Source organism: Sus scrofa, chromosome 3 (genome assembly GCF_000003025.6).
Source record: "Sus scrofa isolate TJ Tabasco breed Duroc chromosome 3, Sscrofa11.1, whole genome shotgun sequence".
NCBI lineage: Eukaryota > Metazoa > Chordata > Mammalia > Artiodactyla > Suidae > Sus > Sus scrofa.
The window spans coordinates 109,922,730-109,941,917 of NC_010445.4; the positions used below are offsets into that span (position 1 = coordinate 109,922,730).

The window sequence follows — 19,188 nt, forward strand, 5'->3', positions numbered from 1 at the left end:
TCTTAGGATCCGCAGAGCATCCGAAGAGTATGCTATGAGCATCCTAAAAGTATGTAATATATTATCTAGTATGCAACATGTATCAGTAAAAACCTGAGAAATGGAATTCAGTTCAACAAATTCTAACCAGAATCTAGACACAAGGCATCGTTTCACATGCTACAGAAAGATGCAAAGGTACATAAGAGGATTTTACTCCAAGTGAGAGGGGGGCCTTTAGAGAGTTCTGGACCAGAAGGCTGATCTGCTGTCGTAGTCCAATCCTAATATGTTTTGTTATAAGGGTGTTTCAACATAATTTATCTCAACTAAAATGTTTTTGGTTTAGACAAAAGATGGCTGCTATTCATAAATTGCTAATGCCTCCCTCATCTTCTTTTAGCTACATTCCTCTCCCACTTGAATCTCTAGATAAGTTGAGATGCAGATAGTTTCATGGACCAGTGCTGTTCCATGAAGAAAGCTCTGGTCTTCTATGAGAACAGCTCCCACTTGTTAAGCCCTCAATAAGGATGTTCCTTTGTGTACATCCTTCTCACAAATCTTCACAGCAATCCAGCAATCCAGCAAGCAAATGACTTCCACCTTAAAAATAAGGCAACAGGAGATCAGAGAAGTTGCATCATTTGCCTAAGGTCACTTAGTTGATGATGGAGCTGAGAACTGAATGTAGGCTTCCTGATACTGTGGTGGCCAAAAACCCTGCAGAAGGGCATTCCTTTGACTAACAGATTGGTTTGAGGGCTCACTTTTGTGAGCCAGTCTACATCAACATCATGCCTGTTGGAAAATCACACAGCAGGGAAGTAACATACATTCCTCTGTCTTGTCAGCTGCCATCCATGGCCCTCAAGTGTTGTCAAAAAGTGCCCCTTCATTCTGGGTTTAAAACAGTTTGGTGCCTTCATTCTTTTGAGACACATCTGCCAACCCTTCAGTCTCATCAGCAGCTTTTGCCCTCACATTGGAAGTGCCAGACAGTTGCCTTTAAACATGTAGAAGCTAACCTGGTAGGGAGCAGTGGGAACCTTAGAGAGTCTTTATTTCCATGTCAATCTTCTTATGATTTTTTTGTTTTGTGTGTGCATTTTCTGACAATGTATATCACTATCTAGCTGGCCTGTCTACCCTCAAAACCCAGACTGGTGATTCCCTCTAGCAATGCTAAGATATCCTTCTTTATCTCTGTGATTCTCCAGATATGAAATGTGGCTAAATATACAGACTGATCCCTAGGCCATATCATCTTCTGTTCTTGCCATCTGGGAGCAATAATATGTTTGATTTTTAAAAATTTTGTTATAGTTGATTTACAATGTTCTGTCAATTTCTCCTGTACAGGAAAGTAACTCAGTTATACATATATATATACACATTCTTTTTTTTTCACATTTTATTTTAATCTTAGGTCTACAATTAACCAAATGTGTGACCTTGAGCAAGTTTCTCCATCTCTCCGAAGGGGTGGAACTGAGTCTCTTTGGAGAAATAAGTCTGTGATTCTCTGACTAATCATTCTTCATCCACCTTCTGTAGAATATTACTGGTCCATCATGAAGCTTTCAGGGGTTTGGAAAAGTGTTTTGTTGCTAGGACCCAGGCAAGTGGCTATAGAGAAGTATGGGCATCTAACCAGTATGAGACCCTGGAGAAGTTTTTTGTTTTTGTTTGTTTGCTTATTTTTAGCTTTTTATGGCCGAACCTGTGACGTATGGAAGTTCTCAGGCTAGAGGTCAAATCAGAGCTATAGCCGCTGGCCTACACCACAGCCACAGCAATGCCAGATCCAAGCTTCGTCTGCGAGCTACACACACCTCACGGCAATGCTGGATCCTTAACCCACTGAGCAAAAGCCAGGGATCGAACCTGCATCCTCATGGATACTAGTCAGATTTGTTACCACTGAGCCACACGGGAACTCCTTTTTTTATTTATTTATTTTTAAGCTTTTTAGGGCCACACCTGTGGCATAAGAAGAAGTTTTAATTCATTGGCCACATTTTGCTAACGAAGAAACTAAAACCCAAGGAAGTGCAGGGAGTAACCTTACCCCATGCAAAATCAGAACCAGAATCTGGGACTCAGCTCCCAACTTAGTGGCCTTTGTATACACGACCTCCAGCCTCCAGGTCGGAAATGGACATTGATATTCACAAACCAATCTCCAGTGGACTCTGATTTATTCATTATGATGTAGCCACTTGGCACAAATATGTAGCAATTTTTTTTTCTTAGCAAATTCATACAAAGTCAGAGACACTTTCTCTGGTTTAGGATTACAACTGATCAGAAAACACCCAGAATTTCAGGCACTCAGAGTAAAGTGCCTTGTTCAAAGTCAACAGAGCCAGAACTGGAAGTGGAGAGCTCCAGAGAGACCCCTGGAAGATAATGGATGGTGACAGGCCATGCATGCCGTGCTTCTGGCTTCCTGAAGTGCAGGTGGACTCCCCACACTGTCACCTTGATCGATTGAAGCAGGGTGCCAATATGGCCACAAATCCCCAGCACGTGGATACAGCTGCATGTTTGTCTCTAGGAGGCTCTAGGTTAGAACATAACCTTACCCCTTGCAAGCACAAGTATAGTTGCCACCAGCCAAAGAGGAAAACGGAACCCAAACGAGCGAGTTTTATGACCACAGGGGTATAAACAAACAAACAAACAAAAAGAGACAGAGAGAAAAGAGAACATGGGGTTTGTTTATCAGGCGGTTTTTGCTGTCTCTTAAACAAATCTGACCCTAGGTATAAGCTTGCCCTTTTTTAGTCCCAACTTCCCTGGTTATAAAATCATGTTTGGCAAGTGCTCTGGAAGTTATTAAAGTGCAGCTGTAAACTATGGGAGGCCAGAGAATTTCAGACAAAAGTTATTGCATCAGTAACTCAGAAACTAATTCCTAAAACTCTTGACACATTTATCCAGAGGGCTAGTGCCAATATAGAAATGGAAATCATTGTCAAGGGCCACTGTGTACCTGGAGTTAAAATCTATCATTCCTCAGAGCAGAGCTACGATTTTGGAAGAATATGAATTGTCATGTCTTTCACTGCCATCTTTCCTCAAAAACAGGGTCCGTTATTTTTAAGAAGAACAAGTCAAGTTCTGCTCTCTTTGTTTTTTTCCTTAAGAACTCCCCATTTACATTTTATTTCAAATTTTTTATTTCTTTGACAGTCCCACATTTAAACAGAAAGACCTCTTTTTCCTTATTCAATCGCACTGGCTTTATTTTGGATAGAAATCCTGCTGGGTACAGTTACAGGGAGCAAACTTTACAACAGCAATAATCGCTTCCACAGCATCTATTGTGGGGAAACTTAATACACTTTTATTAAATGGCTGAAGCTTTGGCTCCAGTGATCCTGAATTAACTACAGGAAAGCATAAAAAAGGGAACAAAACTGCCTTCTTCACTCAGCAGACTCCCACTGCATGCCCAACAACATGGCAGGAACCAGAGACACAAAACTGCCATCCAGGAACACCCCACCGGAGGCCCGCTGATTGCCTTAGGCAGTGCCTTCATCACCAAAAGTTAACAGACGGAAAAGATTTGATGGGATCCAGTGTTAGCAAGCTAATGAGAGAAATGGGCCCTCTGATTCACTGTTGGAAGATTGACACTATGCCTCAGAGTTTTAAATATACGTACACTTTGAGCCAGGTTCTAAGAATTTGTCCTAAGGCAGTATTTACATAAGCACACAGGGCTAGCTTCAGCATGATCATAAAGAAGAGAAATCAAGAGCAATGCCAGATCATTGAAAATGCAATCATTGACCTGATCATGTAATCTGTCTTTATTGTCTTCTGAGGTACCACGGAGTGGCAAAGTGCAGTCACAGAGAGCATATGTATGAATGGCTTTTCTTGTGTAAAACTGTAGCTAAAAGGCTGTTCACAGAGGTGTTCACCGTGATTATCTCTGATGAGCTTCTGGGTAACTTTTACTTTCCTTTAACAACTTTTCTGAATGTTGGATTTTTAATATTTTTTTTATAGTGAGGATCACTTTCTACTTGGGGGTTTGGAGGGTGCTTAAAATTTTTTTAAAAGACTAGCTAGTTTTTCTCTAAGATTCTTAAAACTTTTCGTGCCATGCCCAAGCCTAACCTAGTGGTAAGACACTATGAACCATTGTGATGAGTTCATGGGTGTGTCCATATGCCAGGACTCATCAATATATACAGTCTAATTCATCAAATTGTACGCTTTTAGTACATGCAACTTATTGTATGTCAATTACACCTCAATAAAATTGCTTTTTCTTTAAAAGGAAAGAAAATACGAAATAGTCCAGGTAATTTCCATTCTCCACACAAAATTGTCAAAATAACTATATCTATTAAAAAAACTGAGTCAGTGTTGAAAAGTAAATTTGATGTTCCAATCAGTGACAGGAGACTACTCCAAGAGGTTAATAGCCATAGTGAGGTGTAAAAATGTTCATTTAGCTTATTCTCTGTTCTCCAACGGTGTCAGTGTCCTTGATTATAGATAGATGCAGAGCTCACCATTTGACCTGCTTCTGTCTTCTTCTGTTTGTACCTTTTTGCAGAGTCCACATCAATCTTGGGTAACTTTTACCCCAAAATACATGCTTCAGTGCACTTTAATTTTCCTGCAGTAAATAAATAGTATTTGCTAGCTTCCCTTAAATAGCTATATAGCAAACCTGAGTGCTCTGAGACTTTGGGATCAGATAAAATTCCAAAAACTAAGCATTCTTTCCAGAGATAATTATGAATATACTGATAAATGATTTAAAGAGTATTCTTTCACTCTGCTGGTAGGTTTTCTCAGATATATATATTTATATATATATATATATTTTTTTTTTCCCCCTGTAAGACTAGCTACTAAAATGGCCCAGAGGTCTTCAGTTGCCTACGAAGTATGAAAAAAGAAATACCAGTGGCTACAATGGGTTTAAGAATTGGATCTCCGAGTTAGCTGCACAGGAAGGAAACAAATGTGTGTGTGTTGCGGTTAGAATCACCATCCTCAAAGCCACTTAGAGTTCCATCCCTTGGTGCCCATGAAGAATGTGGGCCCTGAAATCTGTACAGGGGCAGGACCTCTCTGCAGGTTAGACCTGCTTCTCATCACTGTTTTTCTATGCTCTTCCTCTCTACTTTCCAATGCAACCAGTTGGACTGTGCTGCAGGGAAGAATTGGGCGTCCAGAGAACCCATTCCGAGTGGCCTTGGAATACATTTCGAGTGGAAACCGAAGCTTGTCTGCAGTGGACTTCTTTGCCCTGAAGAACTGCAGTGAAGGTATCTGAATCTGGCTTTCCCCTTCACTCCTTGGTAGCTTGTTGTCTTAAGTGGGTCAGTCACCTACTCCCACAATTAGCTGGGAATATGCACACTTATATAGAAAAGTTTACAGTGCTTTGGGGCTGATTCTGAATATTACCAAGTATTCCATAAGCCAATTGGTTTTCAAAGATTGACTAGATTATTATATTTGCATTACTTAAAACTTTATCAAGTAAAATATAGTCTTTGTTAGTTAACACATTAGCTTAACTTCCCTGGCAGCCAAATGCTTTCAGCTGTGGTTTGTTTTCTTTGTTTGTTTTTGGGTTTTGGTTTTCTGTTTTGTGGAAATTTTCAAATGTATACAAATGAATAGAATAGTGCAGTGAACTCCCATATATACCCTTAACCCATTTTCAGCAATTACAAATTCTGCCATTTTTGTTTCACTTATATCTCTACTCACTTCTCATCCCACCAACTTGATAATGATTATTACTTTACACTTTTCCCTGAGGCAAAATTTACAGCTGTGTATTGTAATGATTTTATTTAAGCTATTATTAAATGACCACATTAGAAATGGTTATATATGAATATTTTGCTTATTTTGTAAAACTCATTAGGGCATGGTCCACCATGTCATGGAATTCCTTTTGCAAAAGTCCTACTTTGTGAATTTATTTCAAGATGTACTACCAAGGAAAGGCATCTCTCTCCCAAAGAACAATTTAATGATTTTTTTTTTCTTTTTGCCTTTGTTGCCAGGAAACTCTAACCTAAACATAACACCCAGTCACAGTAATTATATCTGTGTAGGTTTTTTATAAGCTTATTTCCTCCTCCCTCAACAGAGTTTTTGATCTTCTACTCATATTTTTAAGATCATATTTTATTTGTATCTTTCATTATACATTGCCTCAATTCTGATTGATAAACAGGATGAGATAGATCGTTGAGATGTAAGATACAGACATAGACATAGATATCTTTCCTTGATTCTTCAGAAGACCTAGGGTCATAATTATAAATAAATATCCTTTATTATGTACCAGATATAGAAAGTATAAAAAATGGGCTTGAATTATACAAATATTCAGAAAAAGGTTGCTTTCATTCCTCCTGCTGTGCCTGCCTCTTCCCAGAGGTTCCCTGGGAAGGGAGTGAACCTGTGTCATGAAACCTCCCATTCTGAGAGGCCTAAGAATGAAGTATGGACAGGAAGGGAGCCTGTGGCACTCCCAGACTCAATGTCTCAATTTAGACTGTTCATGAACAACCACAAAGGCCCATAACACACAGCCATGTGTTGCATGGAGAGGCCCAGTTGTGAATCTGGAGCTGGTAAACAGAAGGGACTCCCTTAGGTAGGGAGCCCACTGGCCACCCAGCTTCTTATGTTGCTATAGCTCTTCATTCATTGCTAACCATGCAAGAACTTTCACAAAGTGGGTTTTTTTTTTCCTTTAATTGAAACTGATTTATGTATGGGGAAAAAAAAAAATCACCATAACATGATAGATTGAACTTCAGTTCAAGTTGAAGTTTAGCCTGTGATGTGAGGTACTGTGTAAGAAACATGTGGTTTGGGAGAAAGCCAGGAGATTATACAGATGTTTCTGCACCCATGAACTTGGGGATTTGTGAATGTCTTTGGACATCATCCATCCTTACAGATGTCAAGGGTCTACATACCGTCCAAAAGAGGCCATGTGCTAAAATAAAATAGAGCCAATTAACAGGAATATGTCAGAGAAGATATTAGTTCCCAGAACTGGCCTGATCTCATTTGAACAACATCAGGAGATGGGAATAAGAGCCTAAAAAACTCCAGATATCAGGCCCAGCACCAATACTCCTGCAAAAATCCTTTGTACCTTTTAAGAATCTCAACTAGTTGTGCAAAGTTTTCCTTCCTTACTCCTACAACTTCCTTTGACCATAAAATTCTTCCTCTTTAGTTTATGTTGCAGTGATCTGCTTCATAGTTTATAAGACCTGTTTCTTTTCTGCTTCTCTACCCTTATGAAACCAGGTGAGTTGACCTCTCTAATTTTTGCTAATGATCCAGAAAGTGTTTCTTCTGGCAGGACACTCTATTAAGGAGGGAGATAAGAAGTCTGCTACTGATTCCCTAAGGAAAGCAGATTGACCAAGAGGAAGGTTCTCATGGCTCAGCTACCTTCCTTCACAGGCTGTAAGGACAAGTGGTCTTCATGGGTAGGCAGGTGTCCTCTGTGCTCCTTCTCTGGTTTGCAATCCTGTGGCCACCATGGGGTGTGAAGAGATCATTGTGGATGGTTAAAGCAGAAAAGAAAAAAGTGATACCAGTGCTCCCTGAGAACTTCCAACTCTTCCTCCCATATGGAGCAAATTCAGTTTTACATCAGTTGGTGTGGACACGCTGCAAACAAGAAGCATTCTACAAAAACCCTCATATTTAAATGGAAGGAGCTGTTTTGGTGCATTGGGTAGACAAAGATCTGTGTTTTCTGAGGTCTTGGCTTTAATTAGGTCATGAAGGGTAGGAACTAAGAGGAGAGAAGTAGTATCTTTGAAGGGGGTGATCAGGACTGATGACATGCTAGCCAGGGTGTATTTAGATTTGCAGGATGTCTGGTCTACTTTCTATAGAACTCTACAGCCCTTCCTTGTCCCACATGAAAAGAGGTGTTATTCTAATTAAACTGGAGAAGTCTTACAGGGAATGTTGGGACAGTTCTCATATAGGAGATGATATTTATCTGTGGGTACCATCAGGCAGAGAGCATGCCTCTTTCCAATCTCAATTCTGATATCTATCACAATGACTAACAGTTAATAGATGCTTGGTTAATAAGCAATAAAAACTAACATCTGTGGAGTACTTACCATGTGCAAAGGCAAAGTACTCATCCCTGTATATGTATTATTTATCCCCTGTGGGCTTTATAATAATACTATAGAATAAGTACTATTATCCTCATTTTACATATGGGGAAAGTGAAGCTGATGGAAATTTCTAAAGTTGCCACAGTCATTCAGTTAGGGAAAGGTAGAGCCAAACTCACTCCCAAGACAATCTGATCACCAAGCCAGTATTTCTGTCCATTTCAGTCTGCTGCCTTAATGGAATTTGTAGAGGCTGGAGTTTCATTTATTATTGGAAATCATAGAAATTATCTTTGATTCTTCCTCTTATCCTTACATCCAGATGGCCAAGCCCCAGGTCTAGAATTGTGGCTGCCTTACATTCTATCTGTTGCTGTCTAGATGCTGTTGTTACTGCCTCTCAAATTTATCCTTCTGACTTCATTTCCTCAGCCATGTGCCTTATCCCAACCTTTGTGTATGCATGATGGGATTTGGGCAATAGCCAACTGGTCTCCCTGATACCATTATCTATTCCTCACACATTGCCAGATAAATCTCCCCAGAATTCCTTTTCCTTGTGGCACGTTCATGAGACTTCAGTAACTTATTGTCTACCACATCAGAAATATAGGGGCTAGACTGGACCACCACACTCATTTCCTGGGGCCCGGAAAATGATGGGCTGGGAATCGCCTAGCTGGTTGATGGTGAGCTGGGATTAACATCAGGATCATCTTGACTCTAACCTTGGTACTTTCACTATTGTTCAGTCCTGCGTGGAAAGCCCCAGGATCTCTGCCTGATTTCCAAGGTTCTTTACAATCTCACCCCTCATTCCTGCCCGAAGTCGTACCCTCTGTTCTCCCACATCTCCTGCCCTCTGGTCAGACTGGTTTTCTGTACGCTGTGCCAGGAGTGGCGCAATTGGTCCCAGGTCTTCCACAATGAACAATGAATGACTCCTCATTTAAGATCCAGCTTGGAGCCCAAACCCTCCAGAATGTCATTCACAAGTAAAGAAATTTATCTCGGAAGACTTTGCTCTCTACGTGTAAATTTAGTAGCTCTTTTATAATTATTTCTCAATTAGTCATTTTGGAACCCTAACTTGAGGTTCAGAACCTTGTTTTATATTTATTTTATTTCTCCAGGGGCCAGTTAACACCATGCTAAACACATAAGAAACACAATGTAGAAACTCGTTGACTGATTGGTTAATCAATTAATTGATAAATGCTGCTCCTGCTTTTATAGCTTTGGGCTATTACTCTACTACTTCCAAAAGAAAGTAGCAGTGAGCGAAAATTACTAGGAGGATGTTTTTCCCTCATCTTGAAGAGCAGTGTGTAGATTCTGCCTGATGGAAGGACATCGGCCCCTAGAGACGCCCATGCCTGGACCCCCAAGAAACTCTTAACCCTTTCATGAAGATCTTCCTTCAGCAGACAGTCTGGAGCAATAAATTGAGCAGGACGTGCTTCAGGACCTCTCGTGTTCAGAGAAACCTACAGAAAAACACATGTCAGAAAGAGCAGGACTAGCATTTTTGAAAAGGATTTGAAAAAGATCACTGTGCCTCTGAGCAACTCATAAAAATACACATTACAAACACAAGCACCTTCTATGTGCAAGGTCCTATTCTAAGCACATTGTGGTCTTTTTTTCTTTTTTTTTTTTGCTATTTCTTGGGCCGCTCCCACGGCATATGGAGGTTCCCAGGCTGGGGTCGAATCGGAGCTGTAGCCACTGGCCTACGCCAGAGCCACAGCAACGCTGGATCCTTAACCCACTGAGCAAGGGCAGGGACCGAACCCGCAACCTCATGGTTCCTAGTCGGATTTGTTAACCACTGCGCTACGACGGGAACTCCTTTTAAATTTTTTTTTTTTGGTCTTTTTTTTTTTTTTTTCTAAGCACATTGTGTATATTGACTCATTTAATCATTACACAAAATATTGTGAGGAATGTATTATTATTTTCATCACTCCCATTATATGGATGGGGAAATTGAGGCACAGAGATCTAAGTAATTTACCCAAAGTCTCACAGCTGATGTTGGAATGGAGGCCAACTGGCTCCAGCATCTATGCTCTTCGCTACCACACATTGCTGCTACCTGTGGAAGATCACTCCCGGAAAGGATCCCAAAAAGCATCTAATCTCATTCCCTCACCATGTGGCAGTTGAAGGTACAACCACCCAAAGATTTACCTCCAACTTTGACACTCTAAATTACTGATTAGCTGAATGTGCTTTCTACCCCAATCTCATAGTTGCCAAGTTCTTAATTTTCCTAAGAAGCCAAGTCATAGTTTTCCTGTCCCTGCCCAGACTGGTCAAAGGCGGTTTATGTGGATCACCACCTTTTGATCAACAGAGGGCCCCCAGGCATGACAATCAGGGAATAGATAGATGGCTCCTGGGTAAGCCTAAACACATGTATTGCAGGTCACCATAGTTCCCCTTCTCTTCAGGAACCTACAAGAACCACAGCTGAGCTCTCCCAGGTCAGAGCCACCTTCAGCTCACTAACAGATTTCTCACCAAGTGGCGCTCTTGGTGCCTTTACCCTGTCAAGATGCTTTCATACACTTTACCTCTTCTGACCCATTCAGAATCCTCACGTTACCCATGACGGGTTATTTCACTAACTTCCATAGTTCAGAAAAGGAGAGGAATCCAAGGTGTCAAATGCAGTCTGACCATCCTGGATACCTTAAAACACATGTCCCTAAAGAGTTGGGGATGCACAGATATGTTAACTTCTCTGGGCCTAAGATGAGGGCATTTAAACTAGATCCACAGTCTTCAAACATTTTTTTTAGAGGCTGAACCCTTAATTCAAACAAAGTCTTACATAGAAGTCCAGTATATAAAATTACATAAGCAGAGCTGCCCAGAGGAGGTGAGGGTGGGGAACTTAGCTGTTCCACAGACCTTGAGACGCCCTCCAATTGGGTTTTCATGAAGTACAGTTTGAGAACCACTGGAAAATCTGGCTTTTAACTCTCTTATTAACTCCAGCTTTTAATTCTGTTATTCTGTACTTATTTAAAATGTGATAGCTGGAGTTCCCGTTGTGGCTCAGTGGTAATGAACCTGACTAGTATCCATGAGGATGGGGGTTTGATCCTCGGCCTCACTCAGTGGGTTAAGTATCAGGTGTTGCTGTGAGCTGTGGTGTATGTCACAGAAGCCACTTGGATCCTCCGTTGCTGTGGCTGTGGTGTAGACTGGCACCTGCATGCAGCTCTGATTAAACCCCTAGCCTGGGGACTTCCATAAGCTGAATATGCAGCCATAAATGAAAAAAAAAAGTGATAGGTAAATATAGTTACATTAACCATACCTTCTTTAAATGATTCAGACTAAGCCCAAGGCTATTGTACTTTGAATACGGGCCATTTGCGCAAGACAGATTTTTGTCACTATGGGTCCTGGCTTTGAGATGCTACTTATGGAGCTAGTATGAATGTTTCCATTAAAAAAAAATGTGTGGCATCTCCCAGCCTTGGTGTCCTTTCTCTCTTCTTACTTCATCAAAGACAGTGATGGGCAGTGGAGGATGTCCTCCTCAGACGAAAAAGGGACAAGAGGAAACAAGAGAGCTAAAAAAAATATTCTAATCTTTGGCCAGCCATGTGAAACCAATTAGCCTCTAGAGTAGGCTCCAAAATCCAGCTGGGTAAAATGAGGGATAACCTCATGGGCTCCTGGCATCCTGGCCCAAACTGGGCATTTTTTGTTCCAAAAGCAAGCAATGCCCCAGCAGGATCCTCAGTCTGTGCTTGTAAAGTGAAGATTACTGTGGCACTCTGTCTTGGGGCTGCTAACAGAAAATTCTCTCATCCATCCATCTATGTATGCATTCACGCATTCATTTGACAGACGTCTCCTAAGCAATGCTAAACTGAGCATGTAGTCACACTGATAGAAAGTTGTTTCTGCCTTAAAATTGAGTTTCGGTGTAATGGCGTTAAGATCCCCATTCTGCTTGGCACCAACACTGCTCCCAAAGAGGAATAGGTCCTCTATTTATAGAGATGTCTTCCTCCAAACTACTTGCAATTTGCCTTTCTCAGAAGGACTGAAGAACAAGCACTGAACCAGCTAATGGGGATTTAAGCCCCCTTTCCACCTCTAATTTGCCATTGAATAACCAACTCTGTGGATCAGAAGGGACATTAAAGGTCTCCCCCAGAATTGGTACACTGATTGTTTTTTAATTTAAAATAGGAATCACTATGTCAATGGCTATCACAAAATTGACCTTAATTGTGAGCATCAAAGGAGAAGATGGCTGTGGAGGTGTGTTGCAGACGATGTCCTGAGCTACCTGACTTCTCTGGCCTCACCTGGACTGAAGCCTTTAAAAATAAAGCTGCTTCCATATGACCCCACAATCCCACTCTTGGGCATATATCCAAACAAAACTCTACTTAAAAGAGACATATGCACCTGTATGTTCATTGCAGCACTATTCACAATAGCCAGGACATGGGAACAACCCAAATGTCCATCAACAGATGATTGGATTCGGAAGAAGTGGTATATATACACAATGGAATACTACTCAGCCATAAAAAAGAATGACATAATGCCATTTGCAGCAACATGGATGGAACTAGAGAATCTCATACTGAGTGAAATGAGCCAGAAAGACAAATACCATATGATATCACTTATAACTGGAATCTAATATCCAGCACAAATGAACATCTCCACAGAAAAGAAAATCATGGACTTGGAAAATAGACTTGTGGCTGCCTGATGGGAGAGGGAGGGAGTGGGAGGGATCGGGAGCTTGGGGTTATCAGACACAACTTAGAATAGATTTACAAGGAGATCCTGCTGAATAGCATTGAGAACTATGTCTAGATACTCATGTTGCAACAGAACAAAGGGTGGGGGAAAAATGTAATGTATACATGTAAGGATAACTTGATCCCCTTGCTGTACAGTGGGAAAATAAAATAGAATAAAATAACTAAATTAAAAAATAAAAAGTAAAAATAAAAATAAAGCTGCTCCCAGCACTCCTGCTGTGGTGCAATGGGATCCATGGCGTCTTGGGAACCTCTGGGACCCTGGTTCAATCCCCGGCCCGGCACAGTTGGTTAGGGATTTGGCGTTGCTACAGCAGTGACTTAGGTCATGACTGTGGCTCCGAGCCCTGGCCCAGGATTTCCATGTGCCCCAGGGAAGCCCAAAAATAAATTGGCTTTTCTGATGCCTCCTGCTAACCAATGCCAAGTGGGTGATAGGAGCTTGCCTGCCTTTCCAGCACCGAGGTGGCCACCACCTGGCTTGGTCACTCCAAGAGACCGAATCAACTATTCAGGGGTGGGAGCAATCGCTTTGAAGTGAAAGCTGAGGAGAAATCGGAGCCACAGCCTGGTGTCCTCACCTGGTCCTCGTTGTGTGCATCCTCCAGGTGGAGGGTGAACCCCATTTACCAAACACTCACCTCCTTAACTCCCTCTTCCTAAAACCTCTTGCCCATAATTTATCAGTGGACTGTGCCATTTAAAAGATAAGTGTCAAAGTGGGGATTTCATCTCGGCACGAAGATCCACTCCCATTTCCCCAAAGGCCTTCTCCCCTCAAGCTTTTGTTCCAGCTTTGCCCCCTCTCCCATTCCCAATAGCTGCCTCTCCGAGTTCCCCACATCTTTCAAATCTCAGCTAAAATGCTATCTTCTCTAAGAAGTCCCAGCTCAGGATTCTATTTCTATATATTTCTGTTTTAGAACAGTCTACTTCTTTCCAGAGTTATTTATGTGTCTTCCTCAATAGATGCTAGGTTCTATTTTTTTTTTTAAAGACTGTCTTTTTTTTAAAATCTCTGCATCCCAATCAGCAACTAACAGCGCTTTCCCCATGGTAAGCACTGAATAAAGGTTTTCTTGTTACAACCTAGGAGAGAGAGTACAAGCTTTGGCATCAGACAGAACGAGTGTGGAATTCCAGCTCCATCACTTACTACTCTTTTGAGCACAGAAGAGTTTTGTGGGTTTTTTTTAAACCATGAGTTTCGATTTGGTCTCATAAGTAAATGGGACTAATAATACACAATTATAGGTTTGTTGGGAAATGAAAAGTGATATCATGTGTAGAGCCCCTAGCACAGTGCTTGGCGCAATAAACACCATCGCCCTCTCTGTCCCATGTCCCCTGACTGTCCTTATTCTGGAACCAGGGCTGAATAATTCTGCACAACTAGCCCAGGGTATGTTGTATATTTGCAGGTTTACACCCACCTTTCACTTTATTTTGTTGTTGTTTTTTGTTTTAATATATTACCTTTTAAATAATATATTTTGTTTAACTGTAAGTTTATAGGATTTAATTTTCAACAATAACTCTTTACCGACTAGCTCACAAAATTCCTGAAAATTTGACAGTCAGCTCTTGCCAACAAGTACGAGCTGGCTGTGGCATTCCACTGCTCTCTTACCATCCTAGATTGCTTTCTAAATCCCAGACATTATATCACCTTTCTTAAACATTTTAGTATACATCTCTAAAAATAAAGACTCTTTAAAAGAACCACAATATCATTATCACACATAATAATTTTAGTAATAATTCCTTAATATTCCCTAATAGTTCCCTAATTGGCATATAAATTGAATCTATCTTTCACTTTGACTCTGGGCCTTGTCTGAACCATTGTGCCAAGGGAGGGCTTACCCCATTATCCACAGAGACCCTGACAGCCCATATCTACCTTCTGATTTCACAGGCAGCTGCTTCTCTATGCTTATGTCTCCAACGAAGTCATTTTTCTCCTTTGTGATCAGGTGCACAGAATCCACTGTGCCCCACAAAGGAGAAGGACCATTTAATCCTGTGGGGATGCTTGAGGCCCAGGGAAGACCTAAAATCCTTTGACCTGCTTATCACGCTGCCTCCTCAAGCAGATGAAGCATGGAGTCTAAAAGAGCCAGGCCCCCAGCTGGTGGAACCAGAAGAGAACTTTGTCTGCCCCTCCTTTCCCTACTGATGTATAGCTGCTGTTGGCAGAGACTTCCTGCTTTGGAATGGCTCATTCATAATCACTAATCAAGCCAATTAGAAATGCCCCACAAAGTGCTTAGGAACAGTAATGATTGCCTGGGCTACTATTTTAAATATTTGACCATTGAAAACCATCCAGAAATGGGAGCAGACACAAAAGGTTTTTCAATATAAATAAATAAGGAACCAGTGTGCTGAGGTCATTGTACTCCCCAAAGAAAATTACTTTCAAATTACAACTACATAAAAGAAATAATTGAAAAGATTAATCACACTAAAATAATTGGTCTATTTTACAAGTAATTTGGAGCAATATTCAGTCATTGACATCAATGTCTAGTAGTAAAACAGTAATGAATTTCATTCTCTGACTAATGTATTTATTTTATTAATGGTACTAAATGGTGTTGTTACTGCTTATAAATATTTCATAACTTTTAATTCATTAAAATGTTCAAGGAATTTCCAAAAGTATTTATTAGTTTTAAATCATCCTTAGTATTCAATGTGCAATTGCCACTCTGCCTGGGTAATTTAAAAAATTATTGTTTTGGGTAATGGGAGTCTCTTTGAATGTGGAGGATTAAGCCCCAGTTATTAATGAGACTATCACTCCAGACAGTGATGAATGAGGGGTTTGGTGAGGCTGTTTTCTCTCTTCGGGTCTCTAAGGCCCCTTTGTAGCCATTCCTAAAACCTGTAGCTGTGAGGCAAACGGGGTAGACTCACATAATTAATTCTGGAGATGATAAGAGAAAGGTCACCTAGACATTGGTTTCAATCCACCAGCTCTCCTGCCTCCTCTCCATCTTCCTGAAACAGCCAACAGCAAAGTGAGTATATTCCAACCTCATCTCCTCTATTTCTTTCCTTCTTCGGTAGAGGCCGTAACAAGTGAAATGGGCAAAAAGATCCAACCAAAAGAACAGGGACACCACATCATGAATAGTGGAGGGAGGCTAGGATTTGGATGAGGAAAATGTGAGTTTGGGTCCTGAGTTGTTTGAGTGCTATGTGTCTGTTACATCTCGTAGTACGAGATCATTCATGTGTGAAAGGAAGACGAGGGTACCTGGCTTAGGGTCCATGTGGGAATTAAATATGTTAGCGTGTGTGCCTATGTGACACAGTGCCTGGAACCTAGTGGGAAATCACACAAGGTCAGGTCTCCTCTCCCCTACGCCAAAAGAGTGTCTCGTGACAGTATTGATCCGGTGGCCTTGACAACTCTTAATTAACCATGATATAAACAATTGGTATGAGTCATCCAGAAAAACAGCAGGGAACCGTACAACTCAGGTGCTCCGAGAAGTCTTAGGGTGTCCCCTCCAGGAGGACAAGATGACTCTGCTCTCAATGCTGTGTCCCAACTTGGCTGACCTCCCTGCCTCCAGAGACTTGTCCAGACAGGAAGTGGCTGAAAGCATTTGGTTCTGGGCAAATTGGGAGGAGTCAGGATCCAACAGGTGGCTTGAGGGAAAGCAGGGCCAACTCTTCTCACGCTTGGACACTGGTACCTCGGAGATGTGCAGTGACGTACTGGGAATGTCCAAGTGCACAGAATCAACATGGTACATCTTTCCAGACTGGTGTGGGGGACATGTGCATTAAAACTAGCAAGGCTATATATTGGGCTCCAATGCAAACTGCACATAAATTTAAGATAAAAGAACTTTCCTGCTCATAGTGATCCCCCAGATTCTGGGAGGTGACTTCACCCTTGTGCCATTTGGGGAACATCAGAGAGCATGTTGGTGAAGCACCATTCGAGGGGAAAGAGGGACATGGGTAAGAGGAGGTACTGGGGCTGCCCACTGGAAAGCTGGTGCCAAAGGGAAGGGATCCTCTCAATGCAAGCCGTGCATGGGCGGAATAGTGGGCAGAACCCAGGCGACACAAGGCATCAGCAGTGGGGCCCTAAGCTACCAAATGAGGCGGAGAAAGGCTCCGTTCCTAAAATGTAGGTACCAGGGCAGGGCCAGACTAACCAAATATCACATTGCAAAGTCCCCTGTGCATTGGTCTAAAGCTTCGGTTTTTTTTTTTTTTTTTTTTTTTTTTAGGGGTGTGATTTTTTTTTAAGATTTTTATTTTTTCTGTTATATTAGATTTACAATGTTCTGTCAGTTTCTGCTATACAGCAAAGTGACCCAGTTATACATATCTACATTCTTTTTTTCACATTGTCCTCCATCATGTTCCATCACAAGTGATTAGATATAGTCCCCTGTGCTATACAGCTGGATCTCATCTCTTATCCACTCCAAATGCAGTAGTTTGTATCTACTGACCCCAAACTCCCAGTCCTTCTCCTCCCTCTTGGCAACCACAAGTTCTCCAAGTCCATGAGTTTCTTTTCTGTAGATAGGTTCATTTGCGACTTTTATCTGGTCTAAAGCTTCTTAAACTTTCTCAAGGACAAAAGTGATCTCAGAGTTGGTTTTGGTTTGTGTTTGAAGAGGGATGGGGGGGTATTAAACCTTTATCTGACCATCTGGGAGACATTTTACTTCCTTTCTTCCAGGACTGCAGGCAGAGCTCCTCACTCAGGGCCTTGGGCACTTCCAGAGTAGAGGATGGTGACTGGGCTGAGGGAGCTGTTTGCTGGCTGATGGGCATAGACTGGGCACACAAGAGGGCTTGTGATGCTTTTTCTCTCTTTACTCATAGTTATTTTGCAGTTTTTGATAGTCTCGGTTTTCAAGTTATGCTGCGAGTTTCTGTGGAACTTTGGTTGCCTTTCTAGTTGTGATTTGTTTGGGGAAGAAACACTGGGAGGCAGTTTCTCAGCAGCTGCCCTGAAAGCCCCGCAATGCACAGGGCAGATGATCTCTGGGTTCCCTCTTCCCTCTGCTCCGACATTCTGGGGTTCTGTGAGCAGCATGTGGGTGGATGTAAAATCTTCTGGCTTTTGCTGCTTTTGCTTCTGCATTTAGCTCTTAGCCAGCATTTTGTGTCTATAAAAGGCTTAACAAACACCGACTAATTACCCGTCGTTAATCATTTATGCAACTGGTAGACCAGAGTCTTATCATTTCCTTCAAGAACTCGGGTGTAATATCCTGTCTGGATCCCAAGTCACACTCAAGGGAGTGATGGGGCTGTCATGGTGGCACTGGGATCCTCCCAAGCTCACTGGGAGAGTGGGCCGGATGGTGGGCATAGGCTCTGTGAGACCACAACACCGCTAGGATGCCCTTCGGCTTTAATGAACAGGAAGGACAAGCCACATCGCCAGCCAATGGCAGCTGAGAGGCCATAAGCTTTAATTAGAGGCTTCTTCCTGGAAATTCACATAGACTAATAGGTCTATTGTCTTAAAAGGCCCAGGGAGGTTGAATGCCTCAACTTTCTTTTGCTTTTATAAGCAGATCCTTTCAACCTTTGGGGAAATGTAAATATAATGAAAACTTTGGCCCTGATGAGCTGCCCATTGCTACAGGGGCAGGCAGCCTGAGCCTAGGGTCAGGAGGCAGATTGTCTGTAGGTTTATGGCTCAGGGACACAGAGCAGGGCAGGTGAACCAGCTGTTACAGCTGAGAACAGCTGTAGTACGGACTCCTGGAGAAGGTCACTTTGGTCTCTGGGAGGGCTGGGAATGGGCAAGCTCCCCTTGCATCCCAGTCCCAAGAGGTTGACGAGAGCCTGTGAGTGGCCCAAAGCCTCTGTCCTTTGAACTTGGGTTTATGAATGTATAAAGCTGGGCTGAGAAATGCTCAGAATTACATTATGTGGGGAAATAACAATTAAAAAAAATTTTAAATAAAGGCTGTGTATTTATTTAAAAAATAAATAAATATAAATAAATAAGTAAATAAATAAAAGTGATGAGTCCTCCAATCAAAAAAAAAAAAAAAGAATTACATTATGTGGATTAGAATAGAAAGCAGAAAAGTACAAGGAGGGGGTGTCTCTCTTCCTTCTTACCTTACCGTCTCAGGAGTGATACCTTTCTGTCTTGTTAGGGTGCAGACTCAAACTCTCGCTCGCTGGCTAGCCCGTGCTCTTTCTCACATTTTCTCCCCTGAGCATGCATGGACACCAATGGC

At 41.8% G+C, this 19,188-nt stretch overlaps 1 protein-coding gene across 1 annotated transcript in view; it reads left to right on the forward strand.

Annotated features, from left to right (window-relative positions):
* Positions 1–19,188, forward strand: part of ALK (ALK receptor tyrosine kinase) — a 694,610-nt gene that overhangs the window by 511,584 nt on the left and 163,838 nt on the right. Inside the window, exon 5 of the mRNA XM_021087669.1 lies at positions 5,155–5,282. Coding sequence (XP_020943328.1) covers positions 5,155–5,282 — 128 coding nt within the window. The remainder of the gene's footprint in view (positions 1–5,154; positions 5,283–19,188) is intronic.